The following is a 20,318-nucleotide window of genomic DNA, read 5'->3' on the forward strand; positions in this document are numbered from 1 at the left end:
GGGTGGGCGGGGTCGGCAGGCGGGGAGTGGAGAGACTGGCAGAGGTGGCGAGGTGGGGAGGGGGAGGCGGGGCGATGGAAACGCGCCTCTCGGGCTCTAGAGGGAGCCCCGGCTGGGCCGCCTCCTCGCGCCCCTCCGCCCCTCCGCCCCTCACCTCTCCCCGGTCTGTCCCCGCCTCCTCCAGTGCCTCCACTCCCACTACCCAGGAAGGCTGTGCAGGGCGCGAGCGCTACTTTCGCTTTCTCTTCCCGGTGCCCACTCCTCGCTCCGCGTGCGGCGCTAGGCCCCCGCCCCGGCCATGGCCACGCTCAGGGTCCAGCCTGAAGCCCAAGCCAAGGTGAGCGCCGCGGGTTCGAGGAAGGGCTTATCAGGGAGGCGTGGCTGGGAAAGGCTGAAGGCGTCCTAGACCCGCCCCCCCCAGCCCCCGGACCCGAGTCGGGGTCAGTCGTCGGAGTTCCTCGTGAGCCCCTGTGCCCAGAGCACCTGAGCCCGGGGAGCCCAGCCAGGTCTGCCTGCGGGGAGAGAGAGGCGAGGCGGCCGAGGTTCAGCGGGGTGAGGTGAAGCGGAGCGCTGGCGTGGAGGGGAAGTCCGCTGGCCCGGCGCCGGGCCCACACACAGACGGGGAGACTCCCGGCCCTGCCACCATGGGGGGGCCCGCCGCTCCACAGGGCACTCCGACCCTGCCCCAGTCGCTGCGTCTCTCTTACATCCCTCCTCACAGTCCAGGAGACCCGAGGGATCTGTTCCCACTTGAACCCCTCGCCCTTCACCACCACGAATATTCTCGTTCCCCAAATCCTGCCCCACGGGGTCCACTCCAACCTTCCCCAGGTCAGGCCCTCCACAACCCAAAGGGTCCTCGAATGAACTGGCCATAAAGCCAGGTGTCTGAAGGGCTGCCTGTGTCCCGCAGGTGGATGTGTTCCGGGAAGACCTGTGTACTAAGGTAAGACCTGCCCGGTCACCACTCCATCTCTACCCTGTCCCACTGTTCAGCCCTTCCTTGCTGGGCAGTGGCAAGCCCTGGGTCGCTGCCTTGGAAAAAGACACTTGATTCTGACCCCCATCCTCCTCCCACCCCTACTTCACAACAGACAGAGAACCTGCTTGGGAACTATTTTCCCAAGAAGATTTCTGAGTTGGATGCATTTTTAAAGGTACTGGGACTGGGCAGGGAATAGAGAGTAGGGGGCAAGGGTAGAGTCTGGGGAGCCATGAGAGTGAGGAGGTGAGATTTCGCCCCTGCCTCCAGCCCTTCTCCCACCCTGCACCAGGAGCCAGCTCTCAATGAATTCAACCTGAGCAATCTGAAGGCCCCTCTGGACATCCCAGTGCCCGATCCAGTCAAGGAGAAAGAGAAGGAGGAGCGGAAGAAACAGCAGGAGGCAAGTCAGGAAGAAGTGGGAGGAGGGACCCAACCCTGGGGAAAATCAGCCTTAGGGCTGACTCCCAAGAGCACCCCTCTCCCTGCAGAAGGAAGACAAGGATGAAAAGAAGAAAGGGGAAGATGAAGACAAAGGTATGACTATGGTGGAAGGGACTTGAGTCTCACCTCCCAGAATCTCCTAAGGATGCCTCTTCCCTGCCCCTCACAGTCCCCACCATGTGACTGACCCAGTGCCCACTTCCTAGGTCCACCCTGTGGCCCAGTGAACTGCAATGAGAAGATCGTGGTCCTCCTGCAGCGGCTGAAGCCTGAGATTAAGGATGTCATTGAGCAGCTCAACCTGGTGAGCCCTCCTACTTCCATCCCCAGGCTTCAGACCGAACCCTCTGTCCTCCTTCACCCCTGCCAGTTAGGGCATGGCACCTGCCAGGTCTTAGCAGGAGAGGGCACAGCAAGCGAAGCCAGAATTCCAGGCCCTGGGGTGCAGGATGGAGCTGGCATACACCCACTGTGGGCAGGGAAACAAAGGAGGACAGGAATCTGGGAATTGGGTTAGGGGCTGATGGGGCTTTGCTGCCATTCCCTCCTACCAGGTCACCACCTGGTTGCAGCTGCAGATACCTCGGATTGAGGATGGGAATAATTTTGGAGTGGCTGTCCAGGTGAGTGGCTGCCCAACTCTTCTCCCTGCCTTACCTCTCCAGTCCATGCTGCTTTCCACTTCCCGTCTTGCTTTCTTTCCCTAGGAGAAGGTGTTTGAGCTGATGACCAGCCTTCACACCAAGCTTGAAGGCTTCCACACTCAGATCTCCAAGTGAGTGACTGCAGTGACTGCCCACCTGCACCAGCATGCACACTCTGCCTTTGACTGGTATAGGGGCCTAGGCTCCCTCCTCCTCCCACTCCACACCCTTCTACTTCCCACAGGTATTTCTCTGAGCGGGGTGATGCCGTGGCCAAAGCAGCTAAGCAGCCTCATGTGGTAGGTGAGGCCCAGGTCAGGGTGTGTGGGAGGAGGGACACATTTGGTCAGGCCTGACCCGCGTCTCCCGCAGGGTGATTATCGGCAGCTGGTACATGAGTTGGATGAGGCAGAGTACCGGGACATCCGGCTGATGGTCATGGAGATCCGCAACGCTTATGTGAGGAGGCGAGGGCAGGGGTGGGCAGAAGCAGCTTTCCCAGGCCACCTACTCCCTGACCCTGCAGGCTGGGGGTGAAGGGTAACAAAGCTCAACCTCTCCACAAGGCTAGAAATGGGGCACAGTGCCACTGGGGGCCTGCAGCTGACCCTCACTCCTCCCTGGCCCCATAGGCTGTGTTATATGACATCATCCTGAAGAACTTTGAGAAGCTCAAGAAGCCCAGGGGAGAAACAAAGGGGATGATCTATTGAAAGCCTCCTCATTCTGTGATGGGTCCAGCAGAGACCTTCCAGACTTTCACAGGGGACTCCAGACTTGCCCCACCTTCTGCCTGTTGAGGTTTCTCCCTCACCTTGTCTCCCGGGCACAATAAATATAGTCATACCACTGCCCAACAACCCAAGTCTCTTTATTGGATCCTGAGCCTCCCCGCTGGCCCTGGCTCAGGTATTTTCATTGGTGGGACCAACCCACTGGGTGATTTGGGCATTGAGCTGCTGGTTGGTCCAGTCTTCCCGGATGTCATCAAGGTGGCAGTCAAAGTCCACAAGGTGCTGGTGGGCCCGGCCCTCCAGTAATGCTCCTACCATCTGCCGTGACTCTTCCCAGTCCCTCCACATCACTCTGAAATAATAACCCCCATGGAGGTCAAACCCAACAGGCAGTGGGGCCAGACAATTGGCAGAGGTTAGGGTCCAGAGAAGGACCCTTGGGGCAGAACCAAGGACAGAGGAGGCCCAGGAGCTGTGGGCTTCCAAGAAGAGGTAGAGGGAGTGGGGCACTCACAAGTTCTTGTCCTTGGGGACCCAGCGGAGACCATGGTTCTCTAGGACGATAACTGGGGGCACGTGAGGCTGGGGCACCAGTTTCTGATTATCCAACTGTGTGGACAGGGAAGGGCAGTTGAGAGTTTCAGGGATGCCCCTTCCTACTTCCTTTCCAACTCCCCACTCTGAAACCCAAGCCTCACCATAATAAGTACTGCATCAGGGAAGAATTCTGCAATCCGCCCAGCGATTTTCAAGGCCAAGGGCCCAGGGCTGTGTAGAGGGAAGATCAGAGGAGTGAGGAGCCTACTGTGAGCAGACCACATCCATCTGAGCTGGGCATCCCAGATCCCATAGACATGGACCCAGCGATGGCCTTTCTGTGTAGCTGGCCTAGGTGCATCAGGCCTGCTTGATGTTTTGTGCATGGCTGCTTGATGCTTGAGTGCTGTGGGAAACAGGTGCTCAGACAAAGCTGGTGAGAGTGAAAATCTAAGATGGTCTTTTTAGAGAGTAATTTGGCATAACCACTCAGATTTATACTGTATACTATATGTATGCTTATCTAGAATTTCTACTTACAAAGAATTTATTGTAATAATAGAACAGTGTATGTAATCACCAAAAAAATTGGAAACAACCTCAATGTTTAATGTAAGGCATTAAATAAATTAAGGTACATCCATATTCATACTATATAAGTATTAGGGTAAGGTAGATATTGGTGTAGAGATGGAAAGATGTCAGATATTTATTAAGGAGGGAAAAGCAAATTACAGAACAGTATGATTTGATCCAGATACATGATTACTATATAAGTAGATAACTTTTTCTATATACAGTTGACCCTTGAACAACAAAGAGGTTAGGGCACAGACCCTCCAGCAGTTGAAAATCCACAGATAACTTTACAGTTGGGCCCTCCCTATTCTGGATTCCACACAGAGATTCAACCGCTGCGGATCCCACTCTGGAAAAAAAATTCTGCTTATTAGTGGCCCCCCACAGTTCAAACCCTTGTCGTTCAATGGTCAACTGTATATGTAAAAAGAAACTCCCTTTTTGATAAGTTGCTGGTTGGACTTCGTCTGTGTTCTTTCAGCACTTGGGGGACAACTCATTTAAAGCAAGTGTCAGCCTGTCCTTATTGAAACACATTTGTCCTTCCCACTACCATGGCAGCTCCTCCAGGAAAGTATGTTTCTTTGTATTTCCTCACTGCAGTACCCATCCTAGTGCCTGGTGTGCAGTGCCTACTCCTAAGCTTTCGATGAAGGAAAGATGGAAGGAATGACCAAAAGGGGTTCTCTTGACCCCACCCCACCCCCAATAACCCTTAGCCTTCTGCCTCTGGCTACCCCACTCACCTCTGATCGTCCAAAGCTGCATTGGCATGGTAGTACCCAGCCACTACCAGCCCGGCCTGGGAGCCCCACACATCCACCTGCCATGGGAAAGGGGCCATCAGTAACCCGCCCTGTGGGTGCGCACTATTGCCAAGAGGCCAGGGATGGGCTTGGGCTAGGGGTATTAGGGGGGTTCGCGATGGTCAATGGGCGTCCAGAGGCGGCACCTGGTTGAGAGCGACCTCCAGCATGACAGACAGGGCCAGGTGGCTGTGGAATAGGGGCACACAGTCGGTGAGGCACAGGCATTCTCCCGACCGCGGCGCCGGCGCCAGCAATAGCCCGTTGACAGCAGCGTGCGGGTACCGGGCGGCGTGCAGGCTCATCTTCACGTAGGCCTGGGCAGAGATCTCCACCTCCCCCATGGCGAGCAGGGCCCCAGCTCGCATCCACGAAGCCCCCTCCAGAGCCCCAGAGCCCTCTTGGGCTCTTCCCTGTGCCCCCTCACTTAGGTTCGACGGTGACGCTGACTCGGCTCAAAGGTAGCCCGCTGGCTCCGGCAGACCTCAGCCCGGCGCCTGGCCCCCACTCGGTCCGGAATGCAGCCGGCCGGGATTGCAGGCTGCAGCGCCGAACTCCGCCTCCCCTCCGCCCTCCAGCGGCGTCCGCAGAGCTGCGCCTGCCTGCGGGACACACAACCAAAGACTCCAAGTGGGACAGGCTTCCTCAGTCCCGCCCACGCAGTGCTCTTTGATAGGCTTAGAGGGTCTCGTTTTGTCCAATCACCAGCCGCATCCAGCTTGCCCCGCCTTTGTCTCCAGCGGACTGGAAAGAACCCTCAACTGTAAACTAAAGAAAGCTGCCCGCACGCTGATTGGCTACGATACCCCACTTCGGCTCTTCATTGCAGGATGGCTGCGCCTGTCACCTGTGCCGCCCGCCCGACTGAGCCAGCTGTGTGGAGCCCGTGCCCCGCGTCCCGCGTCTCCGAGTGGAGCTTCGAACGTGGGCGTGTAGCCTGGTTCCTGCTATAGAAGGAGTGGATTTGTACTCTAGAGCGGCTCTGCCGCTTACTAATGAGTCGTGTTACTTTGGCGACTACAGGTTATCTGGCCCTTGATTTCCTCCGTGTAATAGCTACAGAAATAAAGATGGCATTGGCTGAGGAACGGGGGTCAAGGTCAAAAAGAATTTTATAGACCCATCCTTCCCACAATGTTCTGTGGTATAATTTCCTTCACCGTAATGCCTTGAGAGCATTTTTTCCCCTCCCAGCCCTCGAGGAGTCCAACCATTCACCCATAATTCTCCCAATGAAACCTCATTCTCCTTTGAGGCATGCTCTGAGCTGATGGCAAAGGTTGTTCCTTTCTTCATCCCCTGACTTCAGCTGCAGACCTTTCCCCCTATCTATCCAAAGCCTGATTATTCCTTTAAGGGGTTGACCCAAATGCCACCTCTTAGAGGAAGCACTCATGAGAACTCCCAGATGGAAATAATCTTGTGAAATCCCCAAATGCAGGTATCTTCATGACTGTTATGGCATGTAACAGTTTCCACCCTGTTCTTTAGGATGACTTCTTAAGAACAGGATGGACCTGTTCATCCTTGTCTTCCTGGCACCCCTCCCCTTCCCCAACACCACATTCACATTTAGTGTCTGGACATAGGTGACACTAGTAAATGATCCCCCCACCCCGCCCCTGCCAATGGAGCACTGGAACCCAGAACCTCGTACACACCAAGCATGCACTCTACCACTGAGCTATATTCCCACCCCCTATAAATGCTTTCTGAATGAATGACATACACCAGAGGTAATCCACACAAAGTATATAGGTCATTTATTTCCCTTCTAACCCTGGGCTCAGTACATAGATGGCTTCTCTTCACCCTTTGGGTTGACAATTTTCTCTAGGTTGCTGCTGATAATATGGTAAAGCTCAGCCTGGAAGAAGGCCAAAGGGCAACAGTCAGGTTCTGGCCTTTCCCCTGCACTCCTCACCCACCTCCCTTAGGGGTTTATTCCAGACTCACATAGAAGGCCCTCAGGTCCAGCACCATGGCCCTGAGCTCCCCATAGGCTGCCTCATCTCGCTCGTGCACCAGGGCCCGGTAATCCATCTGGGATGTGGGAGGCAAAGCTGAGTCAGCCCCATGGGAGGTTGGGACATTAGTCTGGTTTCCTCATATAGGGAATAGGTAACTTGAGGAATCAGTTTTTCTCAGCACCAAGAAATGGGATCCCACAAGATCAGAGAAAGGGGTCAAGGTTTTTGAAGCCCAAATCAGTTTTCCTAGGCAATACTTTTGGCTTAATATTCTCCACATTGGGAAGGTCATAAACAAGATAAAGAGAACCTCTAACCCCCCTTCCTCACCCCACCCCCAGCCAGCCTTAGCTAGAAGGCTGGTGGACTATCTACTCACTACATGGGTCTCCTTAGAAGCCTTGGCCACAGCATCCCCACGTTCTGAGAAGTACCTGCAGGAGGCAAGGGGAGGAACCACAGGTATGGAGATTAGAGAGAGATACTCCCTCAGACCCTTCCCAAAGTGCCTCCATCATCCCAATGGGAGTGCCCAGCTTTGGGAATCCCAAAGAAATGTCACTGCAGACTCCTGTGCTGGCCCTCCAGCTGCCCTTACTTGGAAATGGTTGTCTGGAAGGCTTCCACTTTGGTCTTGACTGCATTTACCCTCTCCAGAACCTTTTCCTGTGGTGACGAGAGTAAACACTTCATCTCCTCCCTCTTTCACTCATGTCTCCCTCCCCCTACCCAGTTCATGTCTAGTTCCTCACTCCCCAAGTCTCTCCCTGCTCTCAATATCCTCACTCACCCTTTCTTACCTGGATTGCTACCCCAAAGTCATTTCCATCCTCAATTTTGGGGATCAGATGCTGGATCCATGTGATCACCTACATAAAGAGAGATCATGTAGGAACCATTCAATGAACTCTCTTGGTTCTTATTACGAGGTTTCCTAATAATAGCTACATTTCTCTGAGTACTGATTATGTGCCAAGCACTCTGCCATGTATTATATATCTCATTTAATCTTCACTGCAACCTTTCAAGGTATATATTATTACTATATCCACTTAACAGATGAAAAAAACTGAGTCACAGAATGTCTAAGTGACTCATGCAAGGTAACCAGTTAGGTTAAGTGTTAGAGTCAGGCTTTGAACCAAGGCAGTCTCCCTTTAGGGCCCAAGCCCTTAAACCAGCTCACTGCAGTGTGTACCCAGTACAGCAGTAGGTTCTAAGGTTATGGAGATGGATGCAGCACAGTCTGATTTGGGGAACACCACTGTGATACCAGAGGTCTAACAGAAAGAGGAGAACAAAAGGCATCTACCCCCAAGGCACTGAAGGAAGATTCCTATTTTGGGAACAGATTCCTGAATGAAGGACTTGCATCTCTGAAAGAGACCAGGGCCTGGCCTTGCTTGTCTTCTCTATTTCCCCCAATTCCCAGGCTTACCAGAATGCATTTTTCTTTGAGAGTCCAGACTTCTGGCTTAATCAGAGCAAGCAGGGCCAGGACCTTCTCATTCCCAGGAAGGAAGCCGCACTTAGGGACTGTGGGAAAGAAGGAATTTAGACCTCTTCTCATCCATCAGTTAATGTGCCATTTCCCTTTCCCCATCCACCCCTTCCTCTCTTACCTTCTTTCTTCTCCTGTTTATCCGTTTCCATCTAAGACAAAAAGGGGGAGAGTAGCTTTAGACGAGTCATGGAAGTTGAAAGACCATCATCAACACTAGGTTTAGAGTTGGAGCCCCACACCCTGGGTGCCTCACCTCATCATCCTTGGGTGGAGGGTCTGGGATGGGGATGTCCAGTGGGCCCCGGAGAGAAGTCAGGTCAGTCACATTGAGGGAGTCCTCCTGCACAGACCTCACTGTCAGAGGCTGCCTAGCATCTTCCCCTCATCCCAAGCTCACATTCCTCCATACAGCCCACCCGCCCTCTGCCTCCCAACCTAGGCTCAGGCCTCACACTATCCAGCTGTTCCCAGGCCACCATGCGAAACTGTTCTCGGCATTCTGGGCCCAGCTGTTAGCTAGAGAGGGTGGATGTAGAGGAGAGAAGCCGTGGGATGGGCCGGAGGGGTCCACACTACTCACCTGCAAGAGCTGATTCAGGTATATGATTTTCTGAGGCAAGAATCTGTAGAGGAATTCCTCAGCCTGTGGGTTACATTGCAAGGGTGGGAATCACAGAAGACCCTCGATGAGATGTCTGGGAAGTGGGACTGGAAGGGCCCTTGGAAATCATTGAATCCAACACTTACAAATGAGGAAACTGAAGCCCTGAAAAGTGAAGGGACTTGCCCAAGCTGGGGAGCGGCAGCACCAAGGTTTGATCTGCAGTATTACTGCTTTGAGGCCACAGCTTTTCCCTCCACACCAAAAGAGGGGAGAGGAAGTGGTGGAAGTGGGGAAAAGTATTAATCAAAGTAAAGGTAGAGATCAGTAATTAGTTTATCTTGGGTGGAGGTTTGGATAAGCGAAGAGCCCTGGTGGAAGGTGGGTTTGGGGGTCATTCTGAGAAGTTGCAACCCTCCAGTACTGATCTTAGATTCTGGGTCAAATCGCTAGAATCCAGAAGACTTACCTCCTGGAAAAGATTTTGCCTGAAGACATCCACCTGCACAGAGAACAGTACCCGGATGTTGGTTAAGGGTCTCAGTTGTCCAGAGTAAGATCCCACTCCCAGTGGGATGCCCTCCAACTTCGGTCAGGCCTTTCCTACCACAAGCCGGATTTCCCTGAAAGACCATGCTCAGTGCAGAGACTGGCCAGAGGGCAGGAATCTGAGAGTTCCCAGGCAGAAGTGAAAGCACTTAAAGAGATTGGGAGATTGGTCTGGCACGGCCTTGGTCCTCTGGAGTACACAGTTTGGCCTCCATTCCGGAGGGCTCCCCGGCCCCTTCCTGGCCTCCTGGTCCCCCATTACCTGTTTGCGGGCTTCCCCGCTCAGGCGCACCCCACAAGGTTTGGCCATGCTGCTCCAGTTGCTGCTAGATCGCCGGTCTTCCCGTTCGCCGCCTGGGCTTTCGCTTTCGCTCACCACGTCCAGGCCCGCCCCCCTCAACCCCGCCCTCTTCCTTCTTTTCCCCCTCCCCGTGACAGGCTGCAAACCGTTGGGAGCCCCTCAGCCATTCTCCGCCTGTGTGACTAAGAGAGGCGGTGCTGACTCGGTCACAAGCCCAGGGGCTGTCCGGGGGAGGGGCTACGATAAGTGGACCGCTTAGACTGAACAGGGGCTGCCCCTTGGGGAAGAGGCGGGGCTTACAGGGAGGGGCGAGGACCGTCCAGGGGATGTCGAGGGTTGGGGTGAGAGGGGTGGGAGAGTGGGAAGGGGGTTGTTCAGTGGTGGGCCCCCCCACCCGGAAGGCTCATTTGCAGTGAGAGAGCAGACAAGGATCAGAGTGGAAGAGTAGCAGGATGTGGAAGGGAGCTGGCGCGGGGGTTTCCTCCCGGAGAGATCCCTGCCTTCAAGACCGACTGGAGAAGGGCCTCGGTGGGGCTCAGGCCGGCGAGAGTTGAGTCCCCAGCTGAGTGGGATTTCCCCAGTGGGGTTCGGGTAGAGGAGGGCTTTGAGGTAAATTTAAAAAACCCCAAACCTGGGGCTATCCGTAAAGAGGTGGTATCAGCCTGGACGAAGGAAGGGAAAAGAGCTAGAACAGAGCGTAAAGCCTAGATACTCTGGGGGAGGAGCCAGAGGCTATTTACCCTTCTCATTGGCTGGGACCCCCTGACCACGCCCCTACCTTCTTGACCCCCCCGCCCTTCTTTAAGCTTAACCCCCTCCTTTTCCGCTGAAACTGGGTCGCAATCCCGCCCTCTTTCCTAGTACTTCCTGTTCCCGCTAACCCTGGCGTGGGGCCCGGGGCCGAAGAGTGACAGTGGCTTGAGTGACCTGGGTCGTCCGCGACAACCGAGTCGGGTTGCGAAGCCAGACCCCAGCGCTCGGGGCGACGCTTGGGCCGCGCACAGTCTGCGCGGGGTCCCAGCGGGCAGTGGGCTGGGGCTGACTCCTGTCTCAGGATGCCGGGGGAGGAGGAGGAGCGGGCCTTCCTGGCAGCCCGCGAGGAGTTGGCGAGCGCCTTGAGAAGGGATTCCGGGCAGACGTTTTCGCTAGAGCAGCTCCGGCCTCTACTGGTCACTTCTCTGCCGCCAGCAGCCCGCTACATGCAGCTGGACGCTGCACGTCTGGTCCGCTGCAACGCTCATAGGGAGGTGAGGCCTGCTCGGGAGGGGGACAGAGGACCTGAGGCCAGGCCGGGGCTCACAGTTCTCTCTCTGTTCTCTGACTGCTTCCAGCCCCAAAACTACCTCAACATCCTCTCCACGGCCCTGAACATCCTGGAGAAATACGGTCGCAACCTCCTCAGCCCTCAGCGGCCCCGGTACTGGCGTGGGGTTAAGTTTAATAACCCTGTTTTTCGCAGTACAGTGGATTCTGTGCAGGTGAAGCCCCTGGGCCCCTTATGGCAGAAGGGGACTTAGCCTGGGATAGGGGTTGGCTAGAAAGGGCTGGAGGCTGTGCTGAATCGGGAGGGGTCAAGCCCTATTGAGAAGGGGGCCCACTTCAGTGACTGGTTTGAATGTGTGGCAGGGGGGCCGGGATGTTCTGCGATTATATGGCTACACAGAGGAACAGCCAGATGGGTTGAGCTTCCCTGAGGGGCAGGAGGAGCCAGATGAGCATCAGGTCGCTGCCGTCACACTGGAAGTACTGCTGCTTCGGACAGAGCTCAGCCTGCTTTTACAGGTGAGGTACTTCTAGTTTTGAGGACTTAAGCACCAGGGCTGGGGAGCCCAGCCTAATAACAAAGCCAGTCTGGGGACCCCCATGCTGCCAAACCATGGACGTAGTCCCGACAGTAACTTGGGAACTCCTTGTACTTTTCTCCCTGAGAATGTTGGGGGACCAGGGCTTTGTTCTAGGGCTCTAAGCGGGGACTCTTGTTTGCAGAATATTCATCCAAAACCACACGCACTGGAGCAGCTGCTGACAGACAAGGTTGAAGATGATGTAAGAAAGGCAGGGATGGGGCTCAGCTCAAGGGACTGGTGAACAAAGGGGACAGGTGGGCCTGTGTCCGCAAGCCCTTGCTTAGTCCCTGCCCTTTTTCCTCAGACACTGCAGCTCTCAGAGTTTGCCCCCTTACTGAGAGAGATTGCTCCTGGCCACCTCACCATACCCCCTGTCCAAGGTATTATTGGCCTGTAATGGGGGGAAGGGGGTACTAGTAGATTATTTAATGGAAATGTCCTCTATCTTCTTGGTTATCTTCCTTTCTTTTTAAAAAGAGATTAAAAGTGTTTCCTTGGGTTGAAAAGATATGCTGGAAAGTAATCTGTGATTTGGCCCCCGACACAGCAGATTTAGATGTAACCTGATCTTTTTCAGAAAGATGTTCTATTCTTCCTGTCCTGTTCTCCAGGCCCCACTCCTGGTCCCTGCTTCCTCTGTGGTTCTGCCCCAGGCACACTGCACTGCTCAGCCTGTAAACAGGCCTTGTGCCCAACCTGTGATCGTCTGTTCCATGGACACCCAGACCGTGCCCACCACCTCCGCCAGACTCTGCCTGGGGTCCCCCGGGTCACCCACCTGACTCCCAGGTGAGAGGCCTTCTTTTCTAGGTGAGAGCAAAATTGAGAGAACTTAATATTGCTTAACGATCTACTGTGTGCTGGATTCTGTGCTGAAAACGTTTCATAGAGGGCAAGCAGCCAGTTACTGCCCTCTGGGACATCATAGACATATGTATCAAGCAAGTAGCAATCACAGCAAGATAGATTATTATGGTGTGCAAATAGATAGTAGGAGGATGCAACCTAGTCAGAAGGATCAGCTCAATCAATTATCAGTATTTTAAGCATCTAGTAAGACTCAGGCCCTATGTTAGGGATATTTACCAGCCAGATATGAACTTGAAGCTGTCATGTAAATGTCGAACAGGCTCTGGGTATGGGAGTCTTCCAGACAGAACAACATGTGCAAAGGCCAGAGCCATATGTTGTCATGCAGGGAATGAGGGAAGGGACCCACGCACCAGGGACAGGGGCCCCCCTCAGCAGGCCATGTCTGGTTTTCTGTTACAGCTTACCTGCCTCAGCTCCGCCACGGCCTCAGTCAGCCTCCCTGCTGGCCCTGGGAGACAGCTCTCTTTCTTCCCCTGATCCTGCAAGTGCCCATCTGCCCTGGCACTGTTCCTCCTGTGCCATATTAAATGAACCTGGGGCAGTACTCTGTGTGGCCTGTGATCGGCCCCGAGGCTGTAAGGGGTTGGGACTGGGGGTCGAGGGTCCTCGAGGAGCTGGGGGCCTAGAACCTGAGCTTGCCCGGGGTCACTGGGCCTGTCAGAGCTGCACCTTTGAAAATGAGGCGGCAGCTGTGCTGTGTGCCATATGTGAGCGACCTCGGCTGGCTCAGCCTCCTAGCTTGGTGGTGGATTCTCAGGATGCTGGTGTTTGCCTGCAGCCCCTTCAGGTAACCTGTTCCTGGCCTTCCCAGCTCTTTATTTGCACTCGCTACAACAAGTCATTCTCTACTTCCTCATCCCGTTTTCCTTCAGTCCCCTGATATCTTCGCCCCAGCTTCTTATATTTCCATCTTGAGCCTCAGCCAGCCTTCAGTGGGATAATTCTTTCTGCCTTCCCAGCAGGGGGATACTTTGCTCTCTTCTGCCCAGACTCCAGTGTGGTACTGTATTCACTGTACCTTCTGCAACTCGGGCCCTGGCTGGGTGTGTGCTATGTGCAACCGGACCAGCAGCCCCATCCCAGCACAGCACACCCCCCGGCCCCAGGCCAGCTCTTTGGAAGAGCGACTCCCCGAACCAGGGCCTCCACGACGCTTCAGTGGCCCTCTGCCCAGTTCCTGTGGGGACCCTGAGAAGCAGCGCCAAGACAAGATGCGGGAGGAAGGTCTCCAGCTAGTGATCAAGATCCGGGTGAGGATTTGGGCCTGGCACGAGCTGGGGGTGGGGTGGAGAGGCTGCACTTGGTTGAAACAAGTTCTCATGAAACCTGTCATTGTTAGCAGTAGCTGCCTCTTATTGAACACTTCTCCCATGACAGGTGTCCTGCTGGGCACTGCTCACATGATCCATAGTCTGAGCTCAAGCACTGTAAGCATTTTGGTTCGGGCTAAGGCTGGGTGGAAGGTGCCCTTCCTGATGAGCCCTCTGGGTGGGACTGTGCCTTAGGAAGGGGAAGCTGGAGGTGCCAGTCCAGAGGAGGTCTTCTCGGCTCTGCAGTACTCAGGCACTGAGGTGCCCCTACAGTGGCTGCGTTCAGAGCTGCCCTATGTGCTGGAGATGGTGGCTGACCTGGCTGGACAGCAAGACCCAGAGCTGGGTGCCTTTTCCTGTCAGGAGGCCCGGAAAGCCTGGCTGGACCGTCACGGCAATCTTGATGAAGCCGTGGAAGAGTGTGTGAGGGCCCGGAGGAGGAAGGTAGTAGCAGCTGTCCTGGAGGTGGGGCATGGTTGAGGGTTGTGGATTTCAGAGCTTCTCACACACTTGCTTTTTCCCTCTTCACTCATCCTCGCCACTCCCGACTCACAGGTGCAGGAGCTCCAGTCCCTGGGCTTTGGGCCTGAGGAGGGGTCTCTTCAAGCTTTGTTCCAACATGGGGGTGACGTGGCCCGGGCCCTGACTGAGCTACAGCGCCAGCGCCTAGAACCTTTCCATCAGCGCCTCTGGGACAGTGGCCCTGAGCCCGCCCCTTCCTGGGATGGGCCAGATAAGCAGGTGCTGGTAGGAGGTGAAAAGCCCACTTAGTGGGGCAGAGGGCAGGCCGATGGTAGGATCCCTGGGGCTGACAGCCACTTCTTCCCTCGCCACCTGAATCACGTTGCAGAGCCTGATCCGACGGCTTTTGGCGGTCCATGCCCTCCCTAGCTGGGGCCGGGCAGAGCTGGCGCTGTCGCTGCTGCAGGAGACACCTAGGAACTATGAATTGGGGGATGTGGTAGAAGCTGTGAGACAGAGCCAGGACCGGGCCTTCCTGCGCCGCTTACTCGCCCAGGAGTGTGCCGTGTGCAGCTGGGCCCTGCCCCGCAACCGGGTAAGCCCTCCCCACTGCCCCTGGCCTTAGAATTGCTCTGTTCCCTTTGGACCCCCACCCTACCCCAGCCCCCACCTCTGGTCTTGTCTTTTGCTCTGTAGTTGCCCACTTCCCCCTGAAGGCTTCTGGGAAGGGAAGGGCAGGAATAGGCTACTTTCCTCTCTCTCTCTTTTTTTTTAATGTTCTATCATGGGAAATTTCAAATATGCAATAGTAGAGAAAACTGTGTGACAGATTCCCTCCTTGGTGGGGTAGGAGATAGCTCAGTGGTAGAGTGCATGCTTAGTATGCATGATGTCCTGGGTTCATCCCCCAGTACCTCCATTTAAATAAGTAAGTAAATAAATAAATCCCAATTACCTACCTGCCTCCAAAACAAAACAAAAAGAAAACAACAAAACAAATTCCCTCCTCCACACTCCCCCCAAGCCCCACCACCATGGATTCAACCAATTATCAATTGTATGGCCAAGCTTTATTTCACCTACATACACAGAGGACTATTTTGAAGCAAATCTCAGACATCAGACAGTTTATCTGTAATATTTCAGTATGTATCTGTATAAGATAAAACTCTTTGAAAATATAGCCACAAATACCATTGTCACACCAAAAAAGATTAACAGTTATTCTTTAATATCATCATCAAATACTCAGTTGGTAGGAATAGGCCCCTTTTATCTCCTAATCCCCCACTTACCCTAGGTCAGAATTGGCAGTTCTTGGGCCAAATACAGCCCAATTTAGTTAGACTAGCTCTGTATGTTTTTTGTTTTTACTCTTTATTTGAAAATAATTGTAGATTCATAAGAAGTCGTAAAAATAGTAGAGTCCTGTACCTTTCACCCACCTTCTCCCTATGGTGACATCTTACTTAACCGTAGTGCAATATTAAGGCCAAGAAATAGACATTGATACAATGTCAGCTTGCCTGCAGACCTTGTTCATTTTGTGCATGAACGTCTATGTGTGTAGTTCTATGCAATTTTTTCCCATGTATAGATTCATGTAACCACCACCACAGTCAAGATACCACAAGGGAACCCCCTGGTGCCACTGCTTTATAGTTGCAACCTTCTTCCCTTCCTCCTGTCACATAGCAACCACTAGTCCATTCTCCATCTCTGTAGTTTTGTCATTTCAGGCATGTTGTGTGTTTGCTTTTAATTAAATGTGGATGGCCTTAGAGGGCGTTCTTCCACTTACCTTAGGTCTCACTATTGTCTGGTTTTTTCCATCTGACGGTCTTCAGACATTTAGGTTGCCTGCCTGGCACTTGTTGGCATTTGAGGTTGCTATTCCTGCCCCATTGTTAATTAGACCCTGGTTTCTCAGCAGACACCGGCTACTGCCCCTTCCCCAGCAGCAGTTATAGCTTCTGACTCCCCGCTCCCCTTCACCAGATGCAGGCCCTGACCTCCTGTGAGTGCACCATCTGTCCCGACTGCTTCCGCCAGCACTTCACCATCGCCTTGAAGGAGAAGCACATCACAGACATGGTGTGCCCTGCCTGTGGCCGCCCTGACCTCACTGATGACACGCAGTTACTCAGCTACTTCTCCACCCTCGACATCCAGGTACTGCAGTCCCTAGGACTCAGGGTGACCTGGGCTTTGAACGGGAACCTTGCCCACCCACCCTTTCTGCAACGTGTCCCCAGCTTCGAGAGAGCCTAGAGCCAGATGCCTATGCACTGTTCCACAAGAAGCTGACCGAAGGTGTGCTCATGCGGGACCCCAAGTTCTTGTGGTGTGCCCGGGTAAGTGGCCTGACCACAGGGGTAGGGAGTGGTGCCTGGTCAGGCCTCAGACAGCTTTATGCTCTTGCACCCACAGTGCTCCTTTGGCTTCATATATGAGCGTGAGCAGCTGGAGGCAACATGTCCCCAGTGTCACCAGACCTTCTGCGTGCGCTGTAAGCGCCAGGTGAGGCACATCCATCCTTTCGGAAACACCTGCTGAGCCCTTGGCAGGTACTGTGTTAGAGTTGGGGCGTTCTGGAGAACAGAACAGATGCATGCTGTGGGCTCTAGAGCTTACAGACTAGTCAGGGAGGGAGGGGGGGAAGGAGGAGGGAAGAGAGGAAGAGGGAATGGAGGGAGGGAGGGAGGGAGGGAGACCGAGCATAATTAGACCGAGCCATAAATTCTATGAAGAAAACAAATAGGAAACTGAAGTTAGGAGTCACAGAATGGACCTACCTAGTGCATAGAATAGAGAGGTCAGATAAGTCTTCTATAAAACGGTTTGGTTTAAGCTCAAGCCTGAAAGTTAAGAAGAAGCCAACTATGCAGAGAGTATTTGGGACAGAAAGAACAACACATGGAAAGGCCAAAGTCAGGAAAAAAGCCTTGTGTGGCTGGAGCCTTGAGAGCCAGGGTGAGAGTGGCAGGCGGTGGGAAAGGAGCTAGCTGCCAGATCAGGAGAGGCCTTGAGGCCAAACAAGGAAGGGATTGGCCTTTCATTCTAAGGCTAAGCAAAGGGTGAACGCTCTAATTTACTTTTTAAAAAGTTCAGCATTTGATACCAAAAAGGTTGCATCTGTCTTGTGAAACACAATACTAAAATGGGCACCTGAGACCTTACCACAAAACCTCCAAGCTGGAACACTCCCAGGGCCTTTCAGGCTGCTTGATATACACATTCAGAGGCACACTGGCTGCATGGTGGAGGCTGGACCATAGGGGAGCAGGAGTGGAGGCACAGAGACTAGAGGTTGAGGCGAGTAACCAAGGCGAGCCCTGGCCTGGCCCAGAGTGAGGTGATCACAGTAGAGGTGAAGAAAAGGGTTGAGCTCGGCTTGGGTGGTGGAAATGGAGACTTGCTGCTGAATATGTGTGGTGTGAGGAGAGGAGAGAAAGGCTGGCCCCTCAGTTTGGGATTCGAGCAAATGGTGGATGGCAGTGCCGTAAACTAAGCCAGGGACCACTGCCCCTGAGAGGAGGGGCCAGCAAGAAGTGCCTGGGATGGGGCTTTCATAAGAAGCTTGCTTCCTTCTGGCAGTGGGAGGAGCAGCACCGAGGCCGGAGCTGTGAAGATTTCCAGAACTGGAAACGCACCAATGACCCGGAATACCAGGCCCAGGGCCTGGCCATGTACCTTCAGGAAAATGGCATAGGTAAGATTCTGTCTGCCCAGTAATCTCTCATTGCCAGTGGCTCTCTTCCTGAGGGCCTAAGGAGCAGTGGCAGCCCTGGCCCTGACCTGCTGTCCCTTGCAGACTGCCCCAAGTGCAAGTTCTCGTATGCACTGGCCCGAGGAGGCTGCATGCACTTTCACTGCACCCAGTGTCGCCACCAGTTCTGCAGTGGCTGCTACAACACCTTTTATGCCAAGAATGTGAGCCCAGAGACCAGGGATGGGAGGTATAGCAGGGTGGGGACTGCTGTCTGGTGTGGGGGCAGAGGCCATTGAGGAACAGCCCAGAGGGAGAGAACAGTGTTGGGTAAAGCACCTCTCTATGTCCCCTCTCCCCTTCGGCTTGCTCCAGGCCCTCGAATGTCTCCATCTCCCCCCTAAATGCCTCATGCAGGGGTTCCTGAGAGACCAGGACCCCAATATTTTCCAACTAACTGCTGCTCTCCCATCTGGGTTTCCACCAGAAATGTCCAGACCCCAACTGCAGGGTGAAGAAGTCCCTGCACGGCCACCACCCCCGAGACTGTCTCTTCTACCTGAGGGACTGGTCTGCTCTCCGGCTCCAGAAGCTGCTGCAGGTCATGGATTTGCAAGTTGCCCAGGAGAGGAGGCAGGGTGCAGGGTGGCTAGAAGGGAAAGGCCGGATGCTGGGAAAACCAGCCGGCTGGCATCAGGAGAATCTAATGCCCATCCTTCTGCCCTCCTCAGGACAATAACGTCATGTTCAACACAGAGCCCCCAGCAGGGGCGCGGGCAGTACCTGGAGGTTAGTGTCGGGGCAGGCCTTGGAGAAGGCAAGAGGGTGGGCTAGGCTCCCTCTGTATGGTGGGTGAAGGGGAGGCTTGGGTCTAGAGTTGGACCAGGGCTCAGAGCCCATCCTGTGCTGGCTTGTGCCCTTCAGCAAGTCAGCCTCCCCAGGCTTGTTTCTTCCTCTGTAAAGCCAGGGTCATATCTACCTTGCAGCCATGTTATTTTATATAAGGCCACAGTAAAGCACCTGGCACCTCAATGCTAATTTTATTTTCCTATTTCCAAAGGATAATCATTTATTAGTTAACTCAGTGACTACTTGATGAGACTTGCTAGCTACACTGTTTTAGGTTCATGAGGGCAGCAGAAAGGTATTATACATGATTCTAAGCTAGCCCACTTCTTACCATCTACATAGATTAAGACCTTCACAGAATGAGTTAACCTTACAAGAGCTAAATCACAACCAAGAGAGCTGTCTCAAGGGAATATGTGATTATGGGCCAAAAGTTAGCTTGGCTAAAAGCAGGGACAGCAAGGTCCCTGCTTCTGTATCAGGAGGGGTCTGCATGATAGCATATCTCTTCCCCATGCCATTCATCACTGTTAGAGCAGGGGCTTCTGTCCTCAGTTCCCTCTCTAAAGACTGCTCCGTCTGCCTCCATCTATAACCCAGCTTCCCTGGGGCTCTGTGGTCAGTGGCCCCTTCCTGACAAAGGGTCCTTTCCTTCCCTTATCGCTAGGTGGCTGCCGAGTGATGGAGCAGAAGGAGGTTCCCAATGGGTTCCGGGATGAAGCCTGTGGCAAGGAGACTCCAGCTGGTTATGCCGGCCTCTGCCAGTGAGTGCCAGGCAGGGAGGGGAGCATGGTGTTGGGGAGGACAGGAGCACTGGGGGTACACCCAGGAAGAAAGGTGGGTCTCTGGGAGCAGTAGGTCCTGCGAGGAGTGGGGGGGGGGGCTCTAGGCCAAGGCTTGGAAAGGTAGTAGCAGGCAGAGTGCACAGGTTGGCAGGTGCCTGCAAGAACATCAGGTGAGGGGTGTCAGTCTTGTTCATCCAAGTATGCTAGTACCCAGCACAGTGCTGGGCACACTCAGTTAATATCAGCTGAACAGAAGAACAAATATTTCACCCACTCTTCTCCCTAGGGCACACTACAAAGAGTATCTTGTAAGCCTCATCAATGCCCACTCACTGGACCCAGCCACCCTGTATGAGGTGGAGGAGCTGGAGACAGCCGCCGAGCGCTACCTGCATGTGCGCCCACAGCCGCTGGCTGGAGAGGATGCCCCCACCTACCACGCCCGCTTGTTACAGGTAAAGCCTTCCCCAGCCTCACCTCTGACCCCACACTGTGGAAGTCCCTTGTTCAGCCTGTGTCTGAGCCCCGGGCTTCCAGTATCATTATCTTCTCTCTCATTCTGCAGAAGCTGAAAGAAGAGGTGCCCTTGGGACAGAGTATCCCCCGCAGGAGGAAGTAGCTGAGGGCAGGGGTCCCATTGAGGGTCCCGTGCTCTGACTCCCTCAGGAACAGCTCCTGCACCAATAAAGAGGCATTTCCTTGCCCAGGCTTCTTGGTGGTCCTTCTTCCTTCCTGATCCCACTGAGGGCACCAGGGAAAGAGCAGGCTAAACAGAGCTTTGCTGAAAGGGCCCCATGTAGCCCACCACCTGACCCTCTCTAGACTCAGGCCA

General features: G+C 54.2%; 4 protein-coding genes across 4 annotated transcripts; 2 read left to right on the forward strand and 2 right to left on the reverse strand.

Annotated features, from left to right (window-relative positions):
* The first annotated feature begins 135 nt into the window (after positions 1-135).
* PSME1 (proteasome activator subunit 1) lies at positions 136-2,921 on the forward strand. The gene is made up of 11 exons (XM_006217269.4): positions 136-337; positions 914-946; positions 1,095-1,157; positions 1,275-1,385; positions 1,474-1,519; positions 1,633-1,730; positions 1,981-2,049; positions 2,134-2,201; positions 2,315-2,369; positions 2,443-2,529; positions 2,703-2,921. The coding sequence occupies exons 1-11, from the start codon at positions 299-301 to the stop codon at positions 2,781-2,783; spliced, it is 750 nt and encodes a 249-aa protein (XP_006217331.1). The 5' UTR covers positions 136-298; the 3' UTR covers positions 2,784-2,921.
* EMC9 (ER membrane protein complex subunit 9) lies at positions 2,921-5,930 on the reverse strand. The gene is made up of 5 exons (XM_006217272.4): positions 4,873-5,930; positions 4,667-4,743; positions 3,503-3,572; positions 3,319-3,413; positions 2,921-3,156 (listed from the first exon to the last, which is right to left on the reverse strand). The coding sequence occupies exons 1-5, from the start codon at positions 5,092-5,094 to the stop codon at positions 2,976-2,978; spliced, it is 645 nt and encodes a 214-aa protein (XP_006217334.3). The 5' UTR covers positions 5,095-5,930; the 3' UTR covers positions 2,921-2,975.
* Positions 5,931-6,463: 533 nt separating this feature from the next.
* Positions 6,464-9,763, reverse strand: PSME2 (proteasome activator subunit 2). The gene is made up of 11 exons (XM_006217273.4): positions 9,613-9,763; positions 9,271-9,303; positions 8,781-8,843; positions 8,454-8,540; positions 8,319-8,349; positions 8,135-8,232; positions 7,497-7,565; positions 7,295-7,362; positions 7,076-7,130; positions 6,683-6,769; positions 6,464-6,593 (listed from the first exon to the last, which is right to left on the reverse strand). Exons 1-11 carry the CDS (start codon positions 9,658-9,660, stop codon positions 6,513-6,515), a joined length of 720 nt encoding a protein of 239 aa, XP_006217335.1. The 5' UTR covers positions 9,661-9,763; the 3' UTR covers positions 6,464-6,512.
* A 745-nt stretch (positions 9,764-10,508) lies between these two features.
* On the forward strand, positions 10,509-20,194 carry RNF31 (ring finger protein 31). The gene is made up of 21 exons (XM_006217274.4): positions 10,509-10,898; positions 10,983-11,129; positions 11,278-11,433; positions 11,638-11,697; positions 11,803-11,878; positions 12,110-12,287; positions 12,771-13,158; positions 13,331-13,621; positions 13,877-14,125; positions 14,237-14,422; positions 14,532-14,738; positions 16,142-16,315; positions 16,399-16,497; positions 16,574-16,663; positions 17,741-17,855; positions 17,958-18,076; positions 18,340-18,453; positions 18,584-18,641; positions 19,369-19,465; positions 19,773-19,941; positions 20,052-20,194. Exons 1-21 carry the CDS (start codon positions 10,707-10,709, stop codon positions 20,103-20,105), a joined length of 3,219 nt encoding a protein of 1,072 aa, XP_006217336.1. The 5' UTR covers positions 10,509-10,706; the 3' UTR covers positions 20,106-20,194.
* Positions 20,195-20,318: the final 124 nt, after the last annotated feature.

This window comes from Vicugna pacos, chromosome 6, assembly GCF_048564905.1.
Source record: "Vicugna pacos chromosome 6, VicPac4, whole genome shotgun sequence".
Lineage (NCBI taxonomy): Eukaryota > Metazoa > Chordata > Mammalia > Artiodactyla > Camelidae > Vicugna > Vicugna pacos.

Bases quoted from the DNA above. Each gene is read 5' to 3' on its own strand.
- RNF31 (XM_006217274.4), top strand. From the start codon at position 10,707: ATGCCGGGGGAGGAGGAGGAGCGGGCCTTCCTGGCAGCCCGCGAGGAG. The intron at 17,856-17,957 runs GTAAGATTCTGT...TGTCCCTTGCAG, and splicing joins CCTTCAGGAAAATGGCATAG to ACTGCCCCAAGTGCAAGTTC. The intron at 18,454-18,583 runs GTCATGGATTTG...TGCCCTCCTCAG, and splicing joins GGCTCCAGAAGCTGCTGCAG to GACAATAACGTCATGTTCAA.
- PSME1 (XM_006217269.4), top strand. From the start codon at position 299: ATGGCCACGCTCAGGGTCCAGCCTGAAGCCCAAGCCAAG. The intron at 947-1,094 runs GTAAGACCTGCC...ACTTCACAACAG, and splicing joins GGGAAGACCTGTGTACTAAG to ACAGAGAACCTGCTTGGGAA. The intron at 1,386-1,473 runs GCAAGTCAGGAA...CTCTCCCTGCAG, and splicing joins AGCGGAAGAAACAGCAGGAG to AAGGAAGACAAGGATGAAAA.
- EMC9 (XM_006217272.4), bottom strand. From the start codon at position 5,094: ATGCGAGCTGGGGCCCTGCTCGCCATGGGGGAGGTGGAGATCTCTGCC. The intron at 3,573-4,666 runs GTGAGTGGGGTA...CCCTCTACACAG, and splicing joins GCAGCTTTGGACGATCAGAG to CCCTGGGCCCTTGGCCTTGA. The intron at 3,157-3,318 runs GTGAGTGCCCCA...TTATTATTTCAG, and splicing joins GTCCCCAAGGACAAGAACTT to AGTGATGTGGAGGGACTGGG.
- PSME2 (XM_006217273.4), bottom strand. From the start codon at position 9,660: ATGGCCAAACCTTGTGGGGTGCGCCTGAGCGGGGAAGCCCGCAAACAG. The intron at 8,844-9,270 runs GTAAGTCTTCTG...TGTAACCCACAG, and splicing joins GGCAAAATCTTTTCCAGGAG to GCTGAGGAATTCCTCTACAG. The intron at 6,594-6,682 runs GTGAGTCTGGAA...GCCTTCTTCCAG, and splicing joins TGGACCTGAGGGCCTTCTAT to GCTGAGCTTTACCATATTAT.